At 29.5% G+C, this 27,166-nt stretch overlaps 2 protein-coding genes across 2 annotated transcripts; both read right to left on the bottom strand.

Annotated features, from left to right (window-relative positions):
• Window positions 1-11,208: 11,208 nt before the first annotated feature.
• Window positions 11,209-12,567, bottom strand: LOC107889739 (glutathione S-transferase U8). The gene is made up of 2 exons (XM_016814287.2): window positions 12,131-12,567; window positions 11,209-11,634 (listed from the first exon to the last, which is right to left on the bottom strand). Exons 1-2 carry the CDS (start codon window positions 12,440-12,442, stop codon window positions 11,296-11,298), a joined length of 651 nt encoding a protein of 216 aa, XP_016669776.1. The 5' UTR covers window positions 12,443-12,567; the 3' UTR covers window positions 11,209-11,295.
• Window positions 12,568-20,613: 8,046 nt separating this feature from the next.
• LOC107889738 (glutathione S-transferase U8-like) lies at window positions 20,614-21,857 on the bottom strand. The gene is given in 2 exon segments (NM_001326765.1): window positions 20,614-21,149; window positions 21,506-21,857. Coding segments are annotated over 2 exon segments (678 nt in total). The 5' UTR covers window positions 21,821-21,857; the 3' UTR covers window positions 20,614-20,786.
• Between the last annotated feature and the right edge of the window lie 5,309 nt (window positions 21,858-27,166).

Here is a 27,166-nt window from a genome sequence, read left to right as displayed (position 1 = left end):
TGGTAGTAATACAAGTTATTTTTCCTGATGCCCTTCAATATCACAAGTGTGCCAGATGTCACTTTCAAAATCCCATCTCTCATAATAACAACTGAACCATTGGATTCCAAGGCTCCAAATGAGATGAGATTTTTCTTCAAACTGGGCACGTACCGAACATCAGTCAGAACTCTGGTTGATCCATCTTGATTCTTTAATTGGATTGAACCTATCCCAACAGTTTTACAGGCATTGTCATTGCCCATATAAACAACTCCTCCATTTAGTTCTACTAAATCAGAGAACCACTCCCGGTTAGGGGACATATGATAGGTACAACCCGAATCCAATATCCACTCATCTGAATGGAACGACGATGATGATGCAACCAGTGATAGTTCAGAGTCACTAGTATCATGCTTAGCAACACAAGCATCTACAGCAGCTTTTCCCTTATTCTTCAGCTTTGGACAATTTTTCTTCCAGTGGCCTTTCTCATGACAAAAAGCACATTCATCTTTCCCGAGTCTGGACTTTGACTTTGATCTCCCCTTTTGAGTTTTCTTCCGAGTGTATGAACGACCTCGGACTACTAAAGCTTCTGTATCTCTGATTGAGTTTTTCTGTTTGTCCTTCTTTCTCTGTTCATAACTGTATAAGGCCGCACAGACTTCGCTCAGAGATATATCACTCCTGCCATGAAGTAGAGTAGTTTCTAGGAACTCAAACTCCTCAGGAAGTAACCCCAACAGCATCAAAGCCAAATCTTCATCTTTGAATGTCTCATCCATATTCAGCAAATCAGTGACTAACTGACTAAATTTGGTGATGTGATCATTCATTGTGGTACTTGGGACGTATGTGAAGCGAAACAGTCTTTTCTTCAAGTGGAGCTTATTTTGACTGTTTTTCTTCAAAAATTTTTCTTCAAGTGCCACCCACAACTTATTTGCAGAAGTCTCCTTTGAAAAAGCATACCTCTGCTCTCGAGAAAGGCATGATCGAATTGTGCCACATGCCAACCGATTGATCGCCTTCCAATCTTTCTCCTGTATATCATCTGGTTTCTCTTCATCAATGGCAATGTCTAGACCCTGCTGAAAAAGGGCATCTAGAACCTCACTTTGCCACATACTAAAATGGCCCGTGCCATCAAAGATCTCCACGGCCAATCTTGCATTTGCAATTGTCGGTCTTGTCCACATGGACGATGTTGAAGCTCCTACACCGACCGTTTTCTCCATAATCTTTCAATATACCTAAGGAAATCTTTTCTGATGTGGAAGATCAGTTTAAACTGCAACCACAGAGCATACTACGATTAACCTTCGGCTCTTGATACCACTTGTTGTTCCAATAGGGTCGGAAGCGTGTAAATTATTGTACTAAAAAATCACACAAAGTTCAATTCTCAGGGAAGAGAGGTGGATCACATGGATCTCTTAAATACCAAGTCTTTCCTTAGACAGAATATCCCTTCTATAGTAATTTAATAGCACAATTAAATACTACTATTATACCCTCAAATATTGAAAGAAAAATAGGACAAGAAAGAACACAAGAGATTTAACGAGGTTCGGTAAATTATACCTACGTCCTCGGGCACTAACACCAGATGATAACTTTACTATCTCCAAAATATTACAAACAAATAGAATTCCTTAAGAATTCTCAAATGGGAGAAGAGAGAAAACTAAGAGAGAAAGATTGGTTGGGATGGTTGAAATGAGAAATGGTTAGGCCTATTTATAGTTGAGGTTCAGGGACTAACTTGCAAATGGCCTAAAAAATTAGGGACCAAAATTGCAATTATACCATTCAACTTTAAACTCAACTTGCCAACCACTTTTTACTTTCTTCTTTCGGTGCCAATTGCACCTCCCACCATTTTTTACTTTTCAACATTAACATGTTGTTTTTATGAATTTGGATTGCAAATGATAAAAGTGTAATTAAGTTAATTTTGAAACTTGGTTTATTGTTAATGAGAGTAATTACTGTTTTATTGAAAAGGCTTCATGTTTATGACTTTTAAAGTAAGGTTGTATATTATATAGGAAACCTAATTCAGTTGATGATGTAAAATTAAATCAGTTACACCAATCATAAAATTTTCTGCTGAAACAGTCTTGCCATGATTGTTAAATGCTATGTAGAAGAACACGGACCACATGGCACTGCCCAGGGATCTGGTCAATACCAGTTTAAACAAACCTCCTAATGGAATTGGAACCATTCAGTAGGAGATATTATGGGGAAAGGTATTATCGATGAATAATTTTTTAGATCAATTATTAAATGTCACGTATTAATAGATTAAATTAGTATTATTATGGGTGAAAATAATAATATTATATTTGTTTCATGTTTATTTTTTTATTAATTTAAATTAATTAATAGATAAATAATAAAAAATATATTATCAGTAATTAAATTAAAATAATTGAGTAATAATATTAAGTGATTATTTTATCTTTAATTAATTAAATTAATAAATAAAGAAGTTTAATTCTTGTATATCACTCAAATAAAGAAGTTATTTTTTACAAAAACACTCTTTTATTTGATTGACTGGTATTATAATTAAGAATCACCTCCAAGCCTTCCACCACACTGGCAAGTTCAAACATCTAAAAATTGATTGAAAAAGTCTATAGAGAAATAAAATAACTTGAAGAAATTTTGACAAACATCATACCTGTTTTAAAGGGAAATAATCTTATGATCTAGTTCAAGTGAGAGAGGAAGTCACAATTTGTTTCTAAATAAAACTGCCTTCCTATCCAATTCGACAAAAGAAAAAAAAAGTCTAAACTCATTCCAAAAAAAGTCATCACGACGCATAAAATAACTTATATCCGTTCAAAATTAAGTCTAAATGATTTTTAAATTGAAGCAAAAAAGAATAAGATGAAATTTCAACAGTGTATGAAGAAAAGGATCATAAATTAACCAATTAAAGTTAAAGATCATTTTCCACGACAAAACCATGAGTATTGTTTCCACTTCCAAAGAAGACAATTGCACTGTCCGTGTTTAGGAGGGAGCGGAAAATGATTCAACATGGACTAATCGTGGCTACATAAAACAAGTTGTACATTTCTCTTAAGAGGTGTGTTTTTTTTTTTTTGTGAAATAACAAAACTGTAAGGGTGATTTTTATCTTTAAAGTAGATGGTACCTAATCGTAATCTTTACATAAACCAATTATATGATAACTTAAAAAAAAATGGTATGGAAGCCAGTTTACATATTTATTTACATCACTTCCTTTCTTTATTTTCTGCATTAGTTGAAAAAAAAGTATACGTACAAACATAACCTATCTATATTTATTATAAAATTCTTAATTGAGTTGATATCGTAAGTTTAGGTACGAGCTCAATTGAAAAAAAAATTAATATACTTTTCTTTAAATGATAATTAAAATTATTAATTATAATGGTGTTTTTGTTTTTTCTTTCATATAATCTTTAAAAAAATAATTGAAAATCATATATTTAATGGTCAAACACATGTTTAATAAGATATATGTACACTCTGTCTATAATTATTGTTTGAATAAATTTTAAAATAATTTTTATTTACATAAAATGTTTTCTTTCACTCACACATAACAGATGTGATATAACCTAATATTTTTAAAGTCTAATATTGTTGAATAAATAATTAAAATGTTTTTTTATACATAAAATCATATATCTAATGTTTTTTTTTATATATTTTAACGATATTAATTAGATACCTTAAAAAAGTACAAAGTTAACTTATAATTTTCAAATGTAGATATTAATTAAGTAAAACAAAAATTTAAGTACCAAAATCAAATATTTCCACATACGTCTAAAATACAAATCAAAGCAGAGGTAAGGGAAGAAGTGGCAAGTATAAGAGAGGATTTGGACAGACCAGACACATGCATTCCATGCGCAAATCTGTCCCTTTTGTAAGTCTTATTCATGTTTTAACATGCTAATATAATTTCCCAGAAAAGGAAAAAAAAATGCAACTTTAAAGAAAATAGATATGAGACTAATCAAGTAAAATAAAATTCAAACTTTGCCTTTCTTGATTTAGACTAGTAAGTAGAAGTTTAGCGTAATTAAGTTTGTTTCAAGAAAAGCAAGGTTTTTAGGTGACATAATTGAGTTGGTGATAAAAATTAATTACATTAGTTATAATCTTTTTGTTGTCAATTAATATTTATCTGAGTTAAATCATTAAAGTACCACTTATCTTATTAGAATAAATAAATAAAATTTTCTTTTTTTTTAAAAAAATAATAAATTGTTATTATGTGATATTTTTTCATTAAAAAAAGTGGGTCAACCATTAGACAACAATAATGTTTAATTTCACTAATTGTAATGTAGAGAAAGCAGTAAATATTATGGGTAGCAAAATTGGTGTTCCAATGTCTTTAAGGCATCCTCGTAATCGTAACGGTGACACGGTTTTGGATATAATGCCGTCGCCTTTGCCTGCTCCCTCAGTTTTGGTTCACTGCTATAAACTTAAATCATGTATTTTATTAATTAAATTCTCATTTCACTAATTAAAGGATTTTAAACACATTGTATTTTATATTAAATTTTTACAGTTCAATATAAGTATATGTGTTTAATTATTTTTTATTTTATTTAGTTAGAATTTAAAAATTGAGAATAGAGATTGGTTTAATTTGTATGTGTTTATAAATAATAGATAAAATTAATTATGATTTTAATGTATCAAGTTAATTATTAATTTTTAAATAAAGTTAAAACATTTATATTTAATAAATTTAAATAATTATCATGGTCTTCAATAATATTTTTTTATTTTTAATAAATTTTATGCAAATATATGTTAATATTTAAATTTAAGTTTAATTATAATATTAATTTTGAGATAATTCATTTGTTTTTTATTTTTTAATTTATAGTCAATATCCTTTTCATTAGATTCTTCTAAATAATGTAACTAGTTAATTTTTACATAAAATAATTTAATGAGTTCATCTCAAGTTAATATATAAATTTAAAATATTTAATTTTAAACAAAGTCAAATATAATTTTTTATAAAATATATTTAATTTATAATACTTCAATATTTATAATTAAAAATAGAAAAATGAAAAAACGAAATGAAAAATACATAAATAAATAAAACAACAAGGATGTGATTATCTTTTTTATAAAATTTGCTTGAGGAAATTTTTAAAAGGTTAAAATATATTGTTAGTCCTTATATTTTGACAAAAATTGAGATTAAAAAATTTAAAATTAAGTTATTCTATTTTTTTATTTAGAAATCATAATCCATCTATTAAAATAATACATATTTTATGCTAAAATTTGTTAATTTGAATTTTGATTAAATTGTCTTCATATAAAGTGGTATATAATTGGTAAGAAATAAAATATAATAATATTTTAAATAAAATAAAAACAAGTGTCATTTTCTTTGAGAAGGCTGATTTTGAGCTAATGGTAATAGGCCAGTATGATCCATCATATTAATTGAATTGAAGGCGTGCGTGGAGTCCAGGTAGGGCGGTGGGGGGTGCTGCCCCAATCTGCCTGGAAGGCGAGGGATGTGCTGTAGATAAATTATATCAGAATATCATCATCTAATTTATCTATCATTTTTTCTTTGAGTCTTCCTTAAGTTTACTTCCATTATTCACTCCCTCCTAAATCTTCCTCTACTTATCTTTTATTCGACAAATAAAAGGTAGGTCGACTTCAAATTATGGGTGGATAGAAATGTTTAGGATTTGTAGAGTAATCTTAATTCAAAATGTGATATTAGGGAGATGGTGAAAATTTTGATTCAAAAGCAAGTAATTTTAATTTGTAATGTAAAATTACAAGGTAGAATGTTATATAATGTACCCCAAACACATATTTAATGGGAATAATACTTTTTTGAATATAATTTAATTTTTTAAGAATTTATGAGTATAATTATAATTATAAATACACATAATAGACCATAATTAGACTTATAGTTAAAATATATTCAAACCTAGATCACGATTCAAATTATATCTGCTCATAATCAGACTTAAACTAAAATAAAATATGAAGAGAACCCACTAGACCAGTTCATGGGTCGGATTATCCGTCTAGGCCCGAAGGCCTGCTCGAAATTTTGGAGATTTTGGACAAAAATATTAGGCTCGAAAAATGGGTTTGGGCAAAAAATTTAAGCCCGCTTAAAATATGGATTGGGCTTGGGCTTGAACTTTTAAGGGTAGAACTAGGCCCGGTCCAACCTATTTTTAAGTTTATAATATTTTATATTATGTAATTTAGAACACATTAAAAAAAACTATACTAAATATATAATACTACTATAATGTAAACATTAAAATTATGTTAAGAAGATTATATAAAAAATTTCAATAAATAAAAAAGTATAAAATTATTAAATATTAAAATAAAATAAAATAAAATAATTTTTTTTAAAAATAAAAAATAATATGGGCGGGCTTAAAATGGACTTGAGTTAATATTTTACAAATATGAGTAGGTTTGGACAAAATTTTAGATTCATATTTCAGGCCGGATCAAATTTGGGCAAGCATAAAGTATATTAATATTATACTTAAGCTTGACCCAATCCAGAAACACTTGTAAAACCCACACATAATTTACACTACTTAAAAATTATTATTCGTGTGAATAAAAAGTTGACACATTGTAATTAACTAAATAATGATATATAAAGATTATACTATCACATCTGACATTTATTGATAAAAATATACATAGTTTGTTTTAAGTGGTGATGATAGTTATTTGATTAAGTATGTGTTGGTATAAATCCATTCTAATATGGGACTTTTTTTTGTCCTTGTATCGACTATAACGTTTATATCACGATGATAACCTGATTTCTTTCATACATATCCATATCCATATAAATATATAAATAAAAGAGATCAGCTTATCATTGTGATATATGTAGGACCCCATCCTTAAAAAGAATGAATGCAATTTAAGTAAATGAAGCAAAACTCGCATGATTCTTTTGACTCTAAGGACTGTACTCAGGTTTTACCTATGAATACAATACCCTGGTAAATCATGACCTGCTCTTTCTTCTAACACTCTCCTCAATTTCACCATCAACACCATATTGAATCAAATAGAATCTTGGGAAGTTTTAGAATAATAAAAAAAACTTTGGTTATGCATCAAATTTCAAAAGGTTAAAAGGTTGGGGTAGGATAGGATCAAGATAGCTTTTCTTTGAAGGTGCAAAAGGAAGGTTGCCCTTGAGTCAACCCCCATGTACTTAAAAAAAAAATCAATCAAATAAGAATGGAAGACCCCATTACCATTTTCTTCTTTTTATTTGATTATATTTAAAGTTAAAGGTGTGTATACATCCTACTTACGTTTCCTTTCACTTTTTTTCCCCATCGAATCCTTTATGGTGGGAAGATCTTGATACCTTTAGCTACCTTTTTCAGTTTCCATGCCATAATCCACGTATTCATATGCCTCTAATTGTTCATATGGTATTCAACACACGAAAGATTTGAACCCAAATTTTAATATGGTTAGCTTTGCATGAGTTGTAGTTTCATGGAAATTCAGGGTTATTTCCAAATCCTTCCATCGAACACGTCATGTAAATCAATCAAATAAAATAGGTTTTGTTTTCAATTGTCTTAATACTCTTTATGCTATGTTGAGGGTAGTGTCGTGTAGTCATGGTCTAAAGGATCAAATTGGGGTGGGCAGAAATTGCACATGGGGGGATCTTCTATTATTGATAAAAATTGGCCTTCTTTTTTTTTTCCCCCTTTTTTCTTTTATATTATGGATAGTCACTTGATCTTATCACTAATTGAGCTTTTTTTTTTCATAGCTCTCACATGCATATGCCTGCGTGAGAAAGGCAGTCTTTTGAATCGGAGTCCACCGCCCCTTGTTTGTAAAAAGCTAGAAGGAAGTGAACGTGGAAAGGTACCATTCCACCCCCTGCCAAACGCCCAGAAAATGGATTGCTCTGCAACTATTAATCAAATCAATGGAACAGTGCATTGTTGATATAGATTTTTTTTAATCAAAGGGGTTTCCCATCTCATATAGTTTGATGAAAAATGTTAATCGATGATTAGTAAATTGATTAAGGTAATTTGAATCCAAATGAAAATGAGCAAGTTTTAAGCTTTTCCCTTCACCTTTCTAATCTCAAATAGAATTTGTATTATAAATTAAAAATGGAAACAATGTGGCTGTAGAAAACTATTAATTTGGTAGGTTGGGTTAAGTCTGGGTAGGATCATTCAATTAGGATTTTATGAATTTTAATTATTTTATGTTGGAATTAATGAAGAAATTTAGATTTAAATTAATTTAAGTTCGAGTTAATCAATTAAAATTTTAAACTCATGAAAGACATAAAAGACAGGAGAAGCAAGAAAAGATTTAAGAATATACAGAATCCAAACGACTAAATCCAGAAGCAGAGTAGAGTAAAATAAGTATGATGTTGGGCAGTAGGGTTTTGGGGCAGATTTTGAGGAATAATGGTTAGCAACAAAGCAGCCATCAGATCAAAAAGGGGCGGTTAAAGTGCAATGACTGGCGAGTTGTAGGAGACCAGCTGTAAAGCCATAACCTTAAACAAGTCTGATTACTTGTAATCAATCATTAATTAAATAAAAATTGGATACTGCAACCAAAAGGGTTTTCCAAGGTATGGAAGAAAAGGGGAGTATCGAGGAACATGTCACCTTGATTAGCGGGGAAACCAAATGGGGTTTTGTGTCTCAAACTTGTCGTTTCCTTTTAGTTTTATTTTTTAAATTTTACTTGTTATGGTGAGAGTGTCTCAAAACTTTGACTATTTGTCTCCTTTGTTAGGCATTAGCAAGCTCTCCCCAGCACACAAATCTGTAGGACTTCACTTAAATCTGCCAATTAAAGTGGAAGACAGGGTACAATTGCAATTATATTTTTAATCACAAAGTGTCCCAACTTAAGATTGATTAGCAAGCAAAACGGGGCCAAAGTGTTTAAAAACACATTATTAATGAGTAATTAATAGAAAACATGATTATCATCTGAGATGACAATGACAGTGATACAGTTATATTTTGAGGGAGCCTTTTCTTCCCATAGTGCTGCAAATGCTTCACACAGCGTTTTCAGTTTGTCCTTTGTGTTGGTATTTTTTATTCTTGTTTTAAAATTCTCCCGGTGGCTGTCATGCATGAAACAAAACCAGCAAGTTGTGTACTTAAGAATGTTGTTCTGATTGGCTTCAATTACTTATGTTCTCAAAAAGGAATAATGAAATTATAAAAATTGATTTTGAAATTTAAATGTTGACACCGTATTTTAATTTGTGTGGCAGACAAAACTTGAAGAATAAATCAAAACATTGGAGAATTGGATGAGGGTAATGTTTGATTAGCCACGTCAATGCGGACCAAGAGGCTATCGTTTACTTCGTCGTTGGTAGCCCAACAATTGAGCAGAATATCAAATTCTATGGGCCTACGACTTGTTAAGTAGGCCTGAGCTCAGTTTGGATAATACCTTCTATTTTATTATTAGGTGCGTTTTGGTGGGTAAATTAGCATTACATGCTGGTTTTTAGAAAATAATTAGGATTTACATCGATTTTTCGACGTTTAGGGCATAAGCTGATTTTTTTTGACAATTTGATCATGGGCTACCATATTGTTTTTTTTTTCTTTAATTTCCCCCTAGTTGCCTATATAAAGGGGAGTTTTACTCTTCCACTCCATCAACTCTTTTAGCCACCGTCTCTTACAAAATAAAAAATTATATTCTAAATTGTTTTTTTTAGTGTTGAAATTTTTGGACAGAAAGATTTATTTGTGTTTGTGTTTGAGAGAGATAGTGTGAAAGTTCTAAGGCGTGTTTGAATTCACGATGATGCGATGGCGCTCGGAGACTCCCACATTTTATCTACGGTGTGGGGATCGAACCATCACCTTAGAAGTCTATCGCATTGCAACTCAAACTCTTAATTCATAGTAGCTATACGATCACGGGTTAAAATATAACTTAGGCTCCCAGTTGACGAGAGTTATGCAGTCATGGGTTGAAGTCTAACTTGGCCCCCAGTTGGTGGTGGTTATGCGATTACGTGTTCAAGTTTAATGCCATCGGAAGAGAATGCTTTACAAACCCCATACATAAGTTTGAAACCATAATCATCAGGAAAAACTAAAGGGTTTTCCAGTATAATCAACTTATTCTTTTTGTCTATCTTCACCAAAGCAGTATCCTTCATCTCATTGTCCAAAACTTATGATTAAAGAACTCATTAATAACTATAATCATTGCTGTCCCGACTCGAGTTTCAACTTTCTCTCCATTGCCATAGTCTCTCCCCTATTAAAATTCTCTTGCCCTTAGCTCTGTCACAGGTTTCAAACAATTAGGTTAAGAATACTGCTTTGGTGGGGATGGAGAAAAATAATAAATTGATTATATTGAAAAGCACATTTATTTTTTCTTATGACTATGATCTCAAACTTATGTATGGGGTTTATAAAGCATCCTCTTCCGGTATCATGAATCTTGAATTTGTGACCATATAATCACTGTTAACTGAGAGCTTTAGTTATACATCAATTCGTGACCGTATAGTAATCGTGAACTGGTAGCTTGAGTTGCAATGTGATGGACATCAAAGGTGATAGTTCTTTCCCGGCACAATAGATGAAATGTGTGAGTCAAGGCAAAAGATGAAATGTGTGACAACATTTTTATCAAATTTACTTGACATTTTGGTCAAGCTTTTCGAAATCAGATTGATAGTTGAACTAGTCAACCCATTAATTTATTAATCAAATTAGTTTGATTGGTTTAGATGGTTCGATTAAATAAATTTTTAAAAAATAAAAAAATATTAAGAACCGTTCAATTGATTTTTTAGATCGGTTGAACTGATTTGTACTGATTCTCATCTCAATCGGTTCAAACTTTTTTTCCAAATCGATATTTGACTGATTGATTCGGTTTGATTCAAATAATATTGATTTTGGTAACAAGGCAAGAAAATGTTTTTTTTTTTTGCACATTTAAGAAAGAAAGCAAAGTTGTCAAATTGTAGAAAAAAAGTAAAGCATATATATGCCGAAAAATAAAGCCCATCAAGAAATTAGTGAAAAAAATTGATTTAAGCAGTAAAAAAATAATATTTGAAAAGTAAAGTGTATGGAAATGACGAAATTATATGCCAAATACCGATGACCTTGTAATCAAGATTGCATTATTTACGTTCGGGTTGAAAGCAAGTAAGATTACACAGGAAAACAGGTGATACGAAGGAGACAATCATTTGGAAAGATGAGCTTTGATATGGGCTACTAATTTGTCTCTAGGAGGCAAAAGTTCCTTAACAATGCTGCAACTAACAAAGTCGTCAGTCCATTTGAATAAGTTGGGGAATTTCTCAGATGACAACAGCTCCAACCCCATAATTTCTTGAAAGGGTCTAAGCCAAAAGGCAATAAAAAGGGCAACAATGTCTACCATTCCAATTGTATCCCCACCAAAGAATTTCTTTCCATTCAGTGCACTTTCAAGTGTTTTCAGACACTCACAAGCTTCTTCCACTGCCTTCTCTCTCTCCTCCTCAGGGCTAAATGCAACTTTCCTAATGGCAGACGAGCACTATATGGCCAAAGTGAGGCATGAATTAGTCAAAGTCTTTTTATTATAGATATTTAATATTTATATTTTAAATTCAGGTTCTCATATTATTATTTATATTATTCTTTAATCCAAAATTTAAATCACTAAAACATATAAAAATATGTAAAATTATGATTATCAGAATAATTTTTTTAACTACTTTATCATTAAAAAATGCAAATTAACCTCGTGATTTGAATTTATTTTTCAAATTCACATAAGTTAAATTAATTTTTTTAACGGTATTAATTATTTGCACTAAAAAAACATTGATAATAATTGGATAACTCTCTAAAAAAACTGTAAGAGGACTAGGGACAGAAACAACCTACACAAATTTATATACACCCAAACTTAAAAAGACTATTTTTGGTTAGTAATAGCTTAGATTCAAATTATCCCTATGAAAAAAACATAGAGAAAACAAATATGATGTTGGAATGGGAAAAATTAAACTAAAAAAAAAAAGGTATACCTTGCCATCAATGAAATTGATCCAGAATCGAGCCATGGCTTTGTCGTTAGGATCTTGTGGCAAGATGGGATAGGTTTTCCAAGTTTCCTCAATGTATTCAAGTATAACAATCGACTCTGCAATTGATTTCCCGTTGTGAAGAAGAACTGGGACTTTCTTATGAACCGAGTTGTATTGCAAAAGCAAAGAGCTCTTGTTATTCAAGTCTTCTTCTATGTAGTCATATGGAACACCTTTCAACCGCAAAGCCAGCTCTACCTTACGGCTAAAAGGGCTTGCCCATGCTCCAAAAACCTTCACCTCTTCACCCATATCAATATTGATGCTACCCCACTTTTTATTACTTGTTTCTCACTCGGAAGTGAAGTGTAACTCTGGTTTGCCGCTACTTATATAGAGGGAAGATTTGGTAGTTTCGTTGGCCTTGGGGAAGAAGATATACGCCTGACTTAGTGAAATTAATCATTTTTTATCTGATAACTAATGGGTTTGTCGTCTTCTACGTAAGCAGTGACGATCAAGTCCATGAGATTCAAGTTGTCAACATAGTGAAAATTTAACAGGGACAAAGCAATGAACGTGAAAATAGAGGAGACTTTTCAATTTCTGAAAATACTATATTAAACACTGTATATGATAATGACGGCAATACAGTTACTAGGCCTGTCTTCTATCTTGTTTTTCAAAATTTTTGAGTTAGGTTTTTTCTCTGACATGCCTGAAGAAATAATGTTAAATTTTTGGTTACTGACTCTTAACTTGTTTTACTGTTGTTGCGGTAACAATCACAAGATCATGGAATATATTCTTGTCAATTTGGTAGATAACTCCACCTCAAAGTGTTATCTCCATGGACTTCCCACTATGAATGTTTTAAAAAATGAAAGGAAAATGGTGAAATGAGATAACCATCTGTATATGCTTTAAGAAAACAGCATTTTGTAATTACATACTTGTCGTCTTGAATTTCTACCCTTCTCTTATGAACTTCTTCTTCCCAAATATTTTGCACTATAATGGTGTTTATTTTACTCAATTTTCCAATAACAACCGTAAGATTAAAAAAACAAATCAACAATAATCCAATAGTTAACGATTATACCAAGTTTGAATTAAGTATTACAAAAAGTGATACATTTACTAGTAAGTGTTGGGTATAAAACGAAAAATACAAAAAAAAGTTATTACATTTTAAATATGCTTTATTTTCATAACGTGTTTTGTTAAGATTTTAACCCGATTAAGTAACGAATAAGAAAATAGCAGAATAAATTGAGAAATTCAACACACAAATTTAACGTGAAAAAACCCCTCTAAAAAGGATAAAAAACAACGGGCAAAGATAATTTTACTATAATGGCAAAAGAACGAAGAGTACAAAAGATGGAGATAAAAACTAAACCCCGAAAACCCGAAAACAAAGAACCCACAAAACGTAAACACAAAATTCTCTAAATGTGTTATGAGTTCTAATCTCTAATGGGTGTTTTTTCTAAGGTTGTAAAAGAGCCTATTTATAAGCTAAATTCATAGATCAAATAATAATAAAATAATCTAAATTAATCAGTATTTGATTGAAACAAGTAAACAGAGTTTAACTGAAAGATAATATTTCAAATTTGACTGAAAATAGGAGTCATATTTAACAAATCTCCACCTTGACTCATATTTCCACAACGCCATCTTTGCCAAAGCCTGCCACGAGCCTATCTTGAACTATGCAGGGAATTAACTAAGTCGAATTTGTGCTTAGAAACTGGAAGACTTCTAGCTTTCGACTTGTACACTGCCAAATCAAAACTAACTCGGGTCTGATTTTCACGAACACAGTGCCCTAACTTTTCAAAACCTGCATCCAAAAGAGAACCTCTTTTCAACAAAACAGTCATACCTTTTTCCCTTCTATGACCAAGTTGCCTCCGCTCCAAACAAGTTGACTTCAACTCCGTAACGGACGGGAGACGTCCGATTTCACCGGTCACTGTATAACCTTCCAGAATATAAAGACTGCCGATTCTTTTACCTTTTAACAAAATGAGAGCTCCACAAGATACTTTAATACCGCTCGACTCGATGTTGATTTTGCATCCTTTCAGGTCTAAAATACTTAAGGAGATGAGATTCTTTCGTAAATCAGGTACATACCTGACATCTGAGAGTGTCCTAATCGTCCCATCGTGCATCTTAATTTTAATAGTACCAATACCAATTACCTTACTAAATGAATCGTTTCCCATGCGCACAACTCCACCTTCAATCGAACTGTATGTGGAGAACCATTCTCTATTGGGACACATGTGGAAAAAACATCCTGAATCTAGGATCCACTCGGACGTGAGCTTGGTGTTATCACTTGTTGAAACTAACATGAAATCATCCCCATTTTCATCAGCCAAATTAGCACCAGCTACATTCTCGTCGTTACTCTCAACAAATTTTTTATTTCGCAGTTTATAACAATATGCTTTGACGTGACCTAACTTTTTACAATAGTGACACCTTTTATCTCGTTTCTTTGATGCTACCAAAACGAAAGCTTGCCTATCTGTCTTGCTATCCAAATAAAGATCATTGTCGAGTTTGTCTCTACTCAACAAATGACCCTTCACATCTTTGAACGAGAGTTTGTCTCTGCCATAAATCAGGGTCTCCTTGAAAGACTTGTATGAAGGGGGTAAAGAGCACAATAATAGCATAGCCTGATCTTCATCGTCAATATAAACCTCAACATTCTTTAAATCACTTAAAAGAGTAATGAATTGACTGATGTGATTTCTAAGAAGCTCACCTTCGTTCATGCGAAACGTAAATAGACGTTGTTTCAACATTAAACGGTTAGCCAGAGACTTAGTCGCATAAAGAGTTTCTAACTTTTTCCACAAGGCAGATGAGGTCTTCTCCATCAATACCTCCTGCAATACCGTATTCGTGAGGCACAACTGGATTGCAGATAAAGCCTTTTTATCAAGCTCTTCCCATTCTATTTTATTTAGATTCTCAGGCTTTTTCCCGATAACAACCTTTTTCAAGCCTGGTTGAACTAGAATTGCCATCATCCGAACTTGGCACAGATTGAAATTTGTCTCACCATCGAACTTCTCAATTTCAAACCTTGTTGTTGCCATATCTGAATGGGCTGATCTATGAAAATTGAACTAGCTCTGATACCACTTGTTAGGATTTTAACCAAATTAAGTAACGATGTAACGACCCGAACTTTAAGGTTATTGGAAAAGTGTATTTTCGGGTCACCGTTTCTGAAAATTGGATTAGATTATAAAAAAGAAAAAGTAAAAATATTTATGAAGTTAAGTGAGTGATTAATTAAAGTTTAATTAAGTAAATTAGCTTAATTAAGGATAATTGGATAAAAGATTAAATTGAATATAATGTGAAAGTTTAGTTTTAAAGTAATAGAAAATAAAAGGATCAAAATGGCAATTAAGCCATACCCATGAAATGAGGCGGTGAATGGAAGAAAAATCAAGATTTTTCTTGAATTATGTATATTATTAAATTATTAAATATATATGTATATATAAAAAAAGAAGAAAAACAAGTGTATAAAAATGATTGGTACAAGTCTAAATAAATATTTGTTATTAAATATGTTTTTATTATAGTTATTATTGTCATTATATATATAAAAGAAACAAAAGAAAGAAACAAAAGAATAAAAAGAGGAAAGAAACAGAATAGCAGGGGACGAAACAGAGAAGGGAGAAAGGAAGAAAAGAAAAAGGGAAAAATAAGGTTTTAAAGGTTCCAAGTTAATTTGGTAAGTCAATTTAGCCCCTTTTCTTATGATTTTTGAGTTTTTGGAATCCTAGAGATAAATACTACTTGTCTTAAGTAGAAATTTTGAAAGTCATTAGATTTCTAAGTATGGTTCATGTTGAATAAAATGATGGAATTGGGGGTTTATTTGATAGAAATTTTGATTGGAATTGAATAAAGGATTGAATCGTAAACTAAGATATAAGTTTTGAGTTTTAGGGATTAAATGGAAATAAATTCGAAATTATGAAAAGATGCTGGAAATTTAATAGTTAAGTATGAGTTTAGACAAAATTTGAATAGAAATGAAGTATGAATTGAGATAGAAAAAGTAAGTAAATCTAGTTAAGATTAAATTGAAATTAAAGTAGAAATTGAATAAAAATTGTATTAATTAGATATAAATTAGTAGTGAATTAACGAATATGAATTGTTTTAATTCCCGTAGCTAATGTTGTCTCGGGAAACCTCGGCTAAGCAAGGAAAAAATGGCAAAGACAAAGGGAGTTAGCTCGAGAAAATACGGTTTGTATTTCTATAATCCGAACCTAGTTATTAATTGTTATATTTTTTTTATTCAATGCATTTAATAAAAGTTGAAGTGAGAATTCTTGTGTTTATAATGGAAATGGATTAATTTGGTATGTGATGAATTTATATTGATTGAATTAAATTGAATTATATATTATAAATATATATATATATGTATATATATATGTGTGTGTGTGTGTGTGTGTGTGTGTGTGTGTGTGTGTGTGTGTGTGTGAATGAGATATTATGCAATTATGATAATTGAATTTTGGATAAATATTATGATAAATAATTAAGATGGGAATTATTTGTATTGTGTCTTTATAATTGAAATGAATTGATTTAGTGTGTGATAAATTTATATTGAATTGATTTATGAATATCTGTTTTATTGAATTTATATTGATTGAAATTATTTTGATTGAATTTATATTGATTGAATTATATAATATATATGATTTATGTAGAAATTTGAATATTGAATGAATGTTATATTGAAAAATATATTGATTGGAAATATGAGGAAATTGGTATGAATATATGAGATTGTGATATTTGAATATTTGATATTGAAAAATGAATTGAATTGTATTGAATTATGAATTAATGTGAATAATTGAAATATATTGTTGAATTGAATGAAATTGTATGAATTGTGAAAATGGGTAAATATATGTAATTATCTGAATGAGATATTGATGAAAGAATTATTAAATTGAGAAAGTGAATGAAATACCCTATTAACTAGTCGGGCTAAGTCGGATATAATTGGCATGCCATAGGATCTGAAAGTGTACGGGATTTGCCGGCTTTACCGATTAGGCACTTTATGTGTCGTATTTCAGGCACCTCGTGTGTCGTATCAGGCACCTCGTGTGTCGTTTTAGGCACTTTATGTGTCGTATACTGATCAGGTACTGTGTACCGTTCTAGGCACAATGTGCCGTACTGGTGTGTTTGGGTTGGAATCCGTGTATCCGTCAAAGTCCGGGTTTGTTAATAGGGGTAAATAAGTGAAAAGATAAATCGAGTGAATTTGATTGATTGAACTATTGGAATGAAATGAGAAATTGAATTGAGAATTGAAATTGAGATATGAGATTGAAAACATGAACCAAAAGGTTCATGAAATGAGTGAAGTTCAAATGGATGATGATTGATGTTAGAATGAATTAAAATGATATATTGTTAAGAAGTAAAGTGTGAATACAAGTGAATTGTGAATGTATTGAAAGAATTTATACAGTAAGCAAATGAAAAGAATTGAGCAAATATGTTGTTGTGTTTGTTATATGGCTTGTATAGAATTTTTATGGTAAGTAAATGAAACTTATCTATAAAATAAATAAATGAATGGTTATATTTATCATTGTGATTTTAAGTTTAATTGTTATATTATCAAGTGTTCGGATTATAGAAATACCACTGAGTATACCATACTCAGCGTACGGTTTGTTTCCGTGCGCAGGTTTAGTAAAGATAGAACGTTGAATCAGCATCCCAGTCCGATCCCGAATTCATTAAGGTAAAGTGTGTTAATTATTGGTAATGGCATGTACCTAGGATGTCTTATGTGTATGTCATTTTGAAATTGTAAATGTAAGGATGAAATAAATAAATTTAGATTTGGCTATGGTATAAAATAGGATTTGACTAATTTGGTATGAAATTGAATTTTTGTCAGACAATGTCAGATTGATTTTGGAATTCCCTATTCTGAATTGGGAAAATCATTAAAAATTGTATAAAGATAATTACAGGCTATAATTTATATGCTTAGAATCTTTAATGAGTCTATTTTCAAGAGAAATAAACGGGAACATCATCCAAGTCCTGTGCTATGAGATAATTAAATTTTAGTAAAGAAAGGTCGACACTGTCAAACAGCAGATCAGGGGTAACTTTGAGGAATAAACTGTACTAATTGGCTAAACCAAAAATTCTGAAAATTTTATGGTAGAAAGGTATATGAGTCTAGTTTTAAGAAAAATTAACGAAACTTAATTTGTAGTTTCGTAGCTCTAGATATAAATATTTTAGTGACTGTTACTCAAGAAGACAGTTTTGACATGAACATAAGAAAGTAAATGAAATTGTGTGTAATTATTCTGTAAACTCCGGTAATGCTCCATAACTCTCTTCCGGGACGGTTTGGGGTTAGGGGGTGTTACAAACGAACAAGAAAATAGCAGAATAAATTGAGAAATTAAACACACAAATTTAACGTGGAAAAACCCCTCTAAAGAGGATAAAAAACCACGGGCAAAGATAATTTTACTATAATGGCAAAAGAACGAAGAGTACAAAAGATGGAGATAAAAACTAAAACCAGAAAACCCGAAAATAAAGAACCCACAAAACGTAAACACAAAATTCTCTAAATGTGTTATGAGTTCTAATCTCTAATGGGTGTTTTTTCTAAGGTTGTAAAAGAGCCTATTTATAGGCTAAATTCATAGATCAAATAATAATAAAATAATCTAAACTAATCAGTGTTTGATTGAAACAAGTAAACAGAGTTTAACTGAAAACTATTTTTCAAATTTGACTGAAAATAGGAGACATATTTAACATGTTTTGATTGCATCATATTCTATAAATCACTTTTAACAATAATATGAAGGGTATATGTTTTTTGTTCTTGACTCGTATTAAGCACAAGTCATTAGCCAGCACAATTAGTTTGAGTTAATACAAGGAGTTGTAAGATTAATATGGATAAGCCAATGTAAATACTGTGCCACACATTCTATCTTATTCGAGATGTATGATTGAGAGATCAAATTATGCATAAGTATTGGACACTGAAAGACCATGTCGACTCTTCTAATAATTAGAGGTCAAGTTGGGCCTCTAAATCTCACTGATGATCTATACATATAATTATTTCTTAATTGAAATAGATTATATTTGCTGTCATCATAATTGGAAGCCTAATAGGTCATATATAATAATGAAATTTGGAAATTAAAACAAGAAAAGACTTAATTAAAAAAATCAATAAAGTTTAGGGACTTAAAGGTGTAATTAACCAAAAATTAGTTAAAAACCCGATTCTATGTAATTTCATTACTGTGGCACATCTACTACGGGAAAGAAAATTGAGAAAAGGAAATATTTCTTGAATTCTTGCTTCTAACTTTTTTTCAGTATTGAGACTGAAATTAAAAAAAAAAATTTTGAATCCTGGTGATCAAATAACTAGCATTATTTTAAGAAAATGGATTTTAGCTTCAGGAAAGTCTACTAAATTATTAGTGTTGCGATAGCGATTGAAGGTTTTAATGATAGGAAAGTTTTGAGCCTAATGTAGGTCTGAAAAGAAATAAAATTAACCCTTAGCTCATAATTAATTTTAATTTAAATAATAAATACGTTTTAACATATTCGAATTTAAATATTTTTATATTAATAATAATATAAATATTAACAGTGTTAAAATTTAATCGGCTCATATTCTTAAATGTGATGAAATCGATCAAAAGAATTGGATGCATCTACTCCATTAGATTTAATTCCTAATAAGCCTGAAACTTAAGGCATTAAAGCAGGCCTAATGGGGGGGTTCCTTAAAGAGATTTGAAGCTGCAAAAGCTTAGTTTCTACCACCGACGTTGGGCCTTCCTTTTGACTATTTGGTGCATTGTGCCAACTATATTCTACCTCTATTAGGAATTTAAAAAGTTTAATTTATTAACAATTGAATTTAAATTTTAAAAATTTAAATACAAAGTAATTAACTTCTAAATATATGATCATATTTACTTGTTTAAGGGCTCATTTGAATAGACGTTTACTTTTAGTGTAATGCATTTCGTTTTCTTTTTGTCTTACGCTATAATATTTAATATCACCACTATCATTGTTTTTACACTAATTGCAGTTAAATGTATCGCCAATGCAAAGCGGCTCTAAATTTAGTTCAACTTATTTTCATAAAGGGTTTAGCTCAAACTAATTTAAGTTGATCTATATTTAAACATGATTTGAGTATCTGGTAGAAGACTGATAGTGTATTTTTTATTATTTCACAAACAACTTAAAAAAGAAAGAAAGAAATGAGATGTGTCTCATTTTTAAAATATATATATATTTTAATAGTTTATTATACTCTATAAAATATTTATTAAACATATAAAAAGATTATATATTTATTTATTACTATGATAAAGGGATTGTGGAAAAACGATTGATAACTTAATAATCAATTTTATTTAAGGGTACAATGAGTTAATTTATTTTTTCACTCGAAAATAAGAGCAAGTAGCTCATTACACACAAAAGCAGCAAATACAAAAAAGGCAAATTGCATGCGACAATCATTGTGACAGGCGTTCATTGGGAGGGCTTAGGCCTTAGCATTATCTTGCTGATATTTGGCAATGAGACCTTTGACAAAGGGAAGTAGTTTGTCTCTTGGAGGTAAACTTTCCTTAACAATGCTGCAATTTGCGAAATCTTCAGACCATTGGAATAATTGGGGAAATTTGTCAGCTGACAGCAGATTTAGCCCCATAATTTCTTGAGTGACCCTAATGAAATACCCAACAGAGCTAGCAACAATATCTACCATTCCAATGGTTTCTCCACCAAAGAATTTCTTTCCATTAAGCGCACTTTCAAGCGTTTTCATATACTCGCAAGCTTCGTTCGTCACTTTTTCTCGCTCATTCTCGGGGCTCCATGCAGCTAGCCAAAGGGTAGGAAAGCACTGAAAATAAAATGTATATTCACACCCGAACACATATGACCATAAATAGTGTTCTGTTTAACGTTGTTGTTGGCAGCTTTTGGATAGGTAAAATATTTTGGCTTATATTATGACAAACACCAAACTAAAAAAAAGAAGAGAAAAAGTTGTTTGCTTATTATTTTAAAGTTTTTATAAGATAGTTTAATATTAAAATAAAAAATAATATAAATTAAAATGTTCTCCATTAAATAATATTTATCTAATTATTTCATTTTTTTAAGAAAAATTTTATCATATTATTTTTTATTTTGGATTATCAAACATACATAAAAAAAAATTTTAATGATGAATAATACAAAATTAAATAATTATACCTTTTCGTCGATGAACTTGATCCAGAATCGAGCGGTAGCTTTGTCATAAGGATCTTGTGGCAAATAAAGATTATGCTTCCAAGTTTCCTCAATGTATTCAAGAATAACAACAGACTCTACAATTGATTTTCCGTTGTGAAGAAGAACTGGGACTTTCTTATGAACCGGATTGTATTTCAAAAGTAAATCGCTCTTGTTGCCAAAGATATCCTCATTTATGTACTCATAAGAAACACCTTTCAACTTCAAAGCAAGCTCTGCCCTGTAGCTGTAAGGGCTTGCCCAATATCCAAAAACCTTCACTTCTTCACCCATTTCGCTGCTTTCCTTTCTCTGTTTTAATGTGTTCCACACTTGAAGGGTGACTTAAAAGCGGGTGCTACTTATAGAGGGAGGATTTGGTAGTTTTTACGTGGATGAAGGTACACGCAAACTATAAAAATTTAATATAATCCTTTAAATATTTGATGACGTCGTCTTTTATTGAAGCAGGTGCCGGTCAAGCAAGGCTGCCAAGCGGTAGTTAGTATATTCGAGTTATCAGCAAGGAGAGAGCAGCCAACATGGAAGTGCAGGAAAGTTCAACTCTGAAAATAGTAAAATAAGAAACAATAAGGTATAGACAATTTGAAGAAGAATAAATAAAAATGGCAAGTTGCATAAGCAGGGCAGCTCATCAAAGTCAACATGGAAATGCAATTTATATCTTCTTTTTTTTTTTGTTTCTGTTTCATGTGTTTTTAAGGCTCACAAATTGTATTTATTTTACTCAAAACATATATTTTATTTTTTTTAAATATATGGAAACGCATAAATATTTTTTAAAAAATATATACTTATGAAATAAAATAAATTTGTTATTTTTCTTAAACACAGATGAAAAGAAAATATTAATAAAAGTTATGGATGAGAATGAAATACTAATAAAAATATATAATTAAGAAAAATATTTGGAGTGAGATGAGTGAAAGTAGGAGTGGATGGATGGGTGGATAAATATAAAGACATATTTATCTTTCTTCTTTTTTTTTGTTATCAATTAAATTTTTTCATGATGTTGTGGTCGTTAATTGTCACTGAGTCAACTATTGTAATAACGGCTTGATAATTCATATAAATAACATTGTTGATATAAAAGAACCAAAAATACTAAAATAAATAATATTAAAAAAGTAAAGTAGACAAACAAATCTTCAAATTCATTTTGAATTTAGTTTTTAATATTACCAAAAATTTTAAACATTTTAGATATTTAAAAAATTGTTAAAAATAAAAAATTGAAAAAAAAAGTGTTGTTTCTTTTTTCTTGAAATCCATTTTTTTGATAAAGATATATCTGTTACTATTTCCTTTATTAATGTTAACTTAATGCATGATGTGAAATTACAATGCGGAAAAATACACTTGCCGTTACAATCAAACATATGCATTAAAAAAAAAAAACGAGATAAATAATAAAATTATTTAGCACATATGATCAAACATATTAGCCTTTAATTTTATAATATCTTTTTATAATTTTATTTTTTGAGTTATTAAATTTTTTTAAAGCTCGAATTTTAAAAGTGTATTATAAGAAATATATTAAATTAATTCCTTTATTATTAAACGGATAATTTAATGTTATTAAAGAGAATTGAATAAGTTTAAATTATAATAGAGTTAACATTTAATGTATAAAAAATATCTTAAAAATATTTTTTCAATTTTAAAAAAAAATATTTTACTTATAAAATCATAAATACTTTAAATATATTAATGCTGTTGAGCGGTAAATAATATTTTTTTATACGGTAAATATTAACTCTATTCCAACTTAATTTTATTTATTTATTTAATAATATAAAATTAAATTAATTTATTTAATAGTAAAGAGAATAATTTGATACCATTAGTATAATATATTTACAAAAAATAGGATGGCAGGTTGCATGATCGAAATTGGAAAAGAAAAAATTAACTACTCATTATTCATATATGCAGGTCAGTCAAAGTCAATTATGACGGTGTATAGAATATAAATTCATTTTTCATATAATCATATTATTAGAATGGTGCGTCCTAATCGTATACATTTTATATGTAATTATATATATATATATATATATATATATATTCTTTTGAAGTAGTAATTATATTTTGTTTGTGTGTGCTTTTCTTAGCAGGTTAAAGTATGGTTTAAGTTTTGTATTTTTCTTTTATACATTTAGAATTTATTTTTCTTTTAAAATTTAAAATTCAGGATAAATTATTAACAAAATAATCTGAACAGTGTTAATATTTGAATCCAAATTTTGAAATAAAAAAAATTAAAATTTTAAATTTAAAAATATAAGAATTAAAGTTTAAATTTATAAAATAAATAAATAAATAAATGACAGATTTTAACCTTTTTAGCACTATAAATGACTAGATAAATGGACATCCCAAATGGGTGAGAAATTGTATGCGGCTTTTACTGAAAAATATATTTGATTTTTTAAGAATAATTTTTAAATATATGTTATTTCGAAAAAATTGAAAGGCATAAATATTTTTATTATACTATTAATTTAATTTAATTAGTATTTTAATAATTTGAAAATCTGATTTCAAATGTTTTTTTGGATAAAAAATGGTTATGCACATTTTTACCGGAGAGACTCCAATATTGCTACCCGTAGAACTCACCAAGCAACATGGACAAATTTTTGGCGACTTAAGATCCCTTTCAAGATCATCTTTTTATGGAAGATCTGCAACAATAACCTCCCCACAAAAAACCTCCTTTCAAGAAGGTTTTCAACCCGTGATTTTCTTTGTCCTCTTTGTAAGGAAAATAGAGAAACCCTTGACCCTATTTTCTTCAATTGCAACTTTGTGAGAGCAGTTTGGTTTGGCTCTCCTCTTGCTCTTTGCATTGACTCCTTAAACGAAAATTCTATATCCAATTGGATACTTCAATGGCTTCAATGAAATAATCTCTCGCTTGAGTACTCAAGAAATTTCTATCCTGCTATGTCCTGCACTCTCTGGATAATCAGGAAGTCAAGAAATAAACTCATATTTCGACGAACCGTCCCCTGCCCCATTGGTGCGATTAAAAGAATCTTTGACATGTTTCAATCGTCCTCTATTCCTTCCCGGACACCTCCTGCCAGAACACATTCGGCTTCTATTTCGGATGCTCGCACCTCACAATGGTCTCTTTCTCTGAACATGGTTCAAAATAGACAAAATAACATGATTAGAGGATCAACCATCATCCATAATTCTAACGGTTTCCAACTGATGTCTATCCATAGTTTCAAATTTGCTAGCAAACTTTTTGTCAGAATTCTCACCCTTCGTGCTATTCTCTTGTTACTTAAGTTTCATAATATTGATTGTTTGTAGTTTGCTGGGTGCCGAAAAGAAATGGAGCAACATGATTGTTGAACGCACCAAAAATTGGATGGAAACTCCAACCAGCTTTTGAGGATGTTAGATTCCTTCTTCAACATGTCATTATTGCTCAACAACCCACAGACAACTACCAACTGGGAAATTAGGTGTATCATTAGATTCCTTCTAAAGCCGTAATTGTTCTTGATCTTGTAAACCCCCTCCCCCAAATGACATCAACGAATTTCAAAGTAAAATTTAGTAATTCATTTGTGATCCACAACATTTTATCAATGTTTCATTCTTATCCACCACTTTTAAAAATTGTATTTATCATCAAAGATCTTTATTATTGTCAATAACTTTTTTAAAAGTTACATTTATTCATTCGTGACTCTTACAAAATATATTTATCATTTATATAGTCTTTAAAAGATTTTCTCATTCATCATTTTTCTCATCAAAATGAAGCAAAATATTCATTTAGCTATGTGGCATAAGTTGTAAAATTATAGCTTAGTGTTAGTATAGGTTCTTCGATAATAATATTGTTACACGTGCTTTTGAGAAGTACTTTTTAAAAGTTTAATTTAAGATTTGTGTGTTTAGTATTATTATCAAAAAGTACTTTTGAAAAATAAAATGTACATTTTAGACATAATATTATGAAGTAACAAATATGTATTTAAATAATATTTAAATTAATTAATATTATGATATTTTAGCAAGAATATAAAAAATAATTTATTATAACTTATTGTTAATATTTTAATATATGAAATATTAATTTTAAATATTTTTAAGTAATTAATATTAATTATTTATAAAATTTAATTATATTATATAAACTATATTTTAAATATTTAAATATAATCATTAAATATTTGTAATTAGATATTAACACAGTTGTATTATTTTTAAAAATATTTTTTTAATTTTTAATTAATAATTTTAACACATTTGTATTATTTTATTTTAAAATATAATTTGAATATATAACTCATATTAGATATTAACATAACATAGACAATATAAACCTAACAAATTAAAATATTACATGCATTTGGATTAAAGTTTCAAAAAGGGGTAATATTTATATACCAAATACATCATTAAAAAAAATTTTACATTAGCATTTACAATTTAAAGTGAATTCATTAAACTAGAAGCTATAAAATTTCTTGTTAATTCCATTTCAAAACCACTTGAATTGTTTGATTCATCACCACTACCACCGCTATCATCATCACTTTCTCCATCATGGACATCTTCTGGATCAATAATATTCTCATATGCCTTGTTAATATTTTCGTATTTCATAAAATCTGTATCATTTCGACTGCAATATTTTCTGATAAAATTGTGTTTTTGCTTTTCAAAACCCTTAAAATGACCCATTTTTTTTTAAAACACTAAAAGTTCATTCAATCTCACTAGGTAATGATGAATGTGAATGATTGAGCATGAATGATTAAATATCTCTTACTTACCAGATATCGGTCTACCTCTACTAAAGTCAGGTAAATGATATCGCTGACCTCTATATGGTCCAAGATAACCTTTCATTTGAGGATATCCAGAATCAATCAGATAATATTTTCCTACATGTCATAATATAACAAACAATTAATTTAAGAATTGTTTATTTTTTAAAATTATCAATTAAAGAACTTATAATTTATTATTTTATAAAAAGAAATAAATGAAATATTGTAATAGCCTAAATTTTCAGTTGTGTCGGAACAGTGATTCGAGATCACTAAATCCGACAAATGAGTAGAAAATATTAATAATTTAGTGAATATAAGTTAAGTGTGAAGCTAGGAAAATTTTTGAAATAGCGAATAGTGTACTAGAAATAAAAATTTTAAAAATTAGAATCGGAAATGAGATATCGAGAGTTTGAAAATTTTAAAACGAGCCATAAATATTTTTATAAATATTTATGGAGTGTTAATAAGTTAGTATTAAAGTTTCGTTAAGAAATTTTAAAGTTTCGATAGTTAATTGAATAAAAAGGATTAAATTGTAACAAATGATTAAATAGCTTAAATGATAAAAGAAAGAGGGTTTAAAAGGCAAATAGACCCAAGGTCTATTTGGGCTGGACAACAAGAGGCATGAAATCAGCAAGAAAATTGATGAATTAAGGGCAAAATTGGAATATTGCAAAATTTACTTAATAAACCTAGGACTAAAGTGGAATTATTTAGATTTCTCATTATTTTTCTGCATTCTCATCAGCAAAAACACCATAGAAGGGTTTTCTTAAGCTGGTTTTTCATATTTTTACTGCAA

This window comes from Gossypium hirsutum, chromosome A09 (assembly GCF_007990345.1).
Source record: "Gossypium hirsutum isolate 1008001.06 chromosome A09, Gossypium_hirsutum_v2.1, whole genome shotgun sequence".
NCBI lineage: Eukaryota > Viridiplantae > Streptophyta > Magnoliopsida > Malvales > Malvaceae > Gossypium > Gossypium hirsutum.
This window is presented reverse-complemented; position numbering and strand designations above follow the sequence as displayed.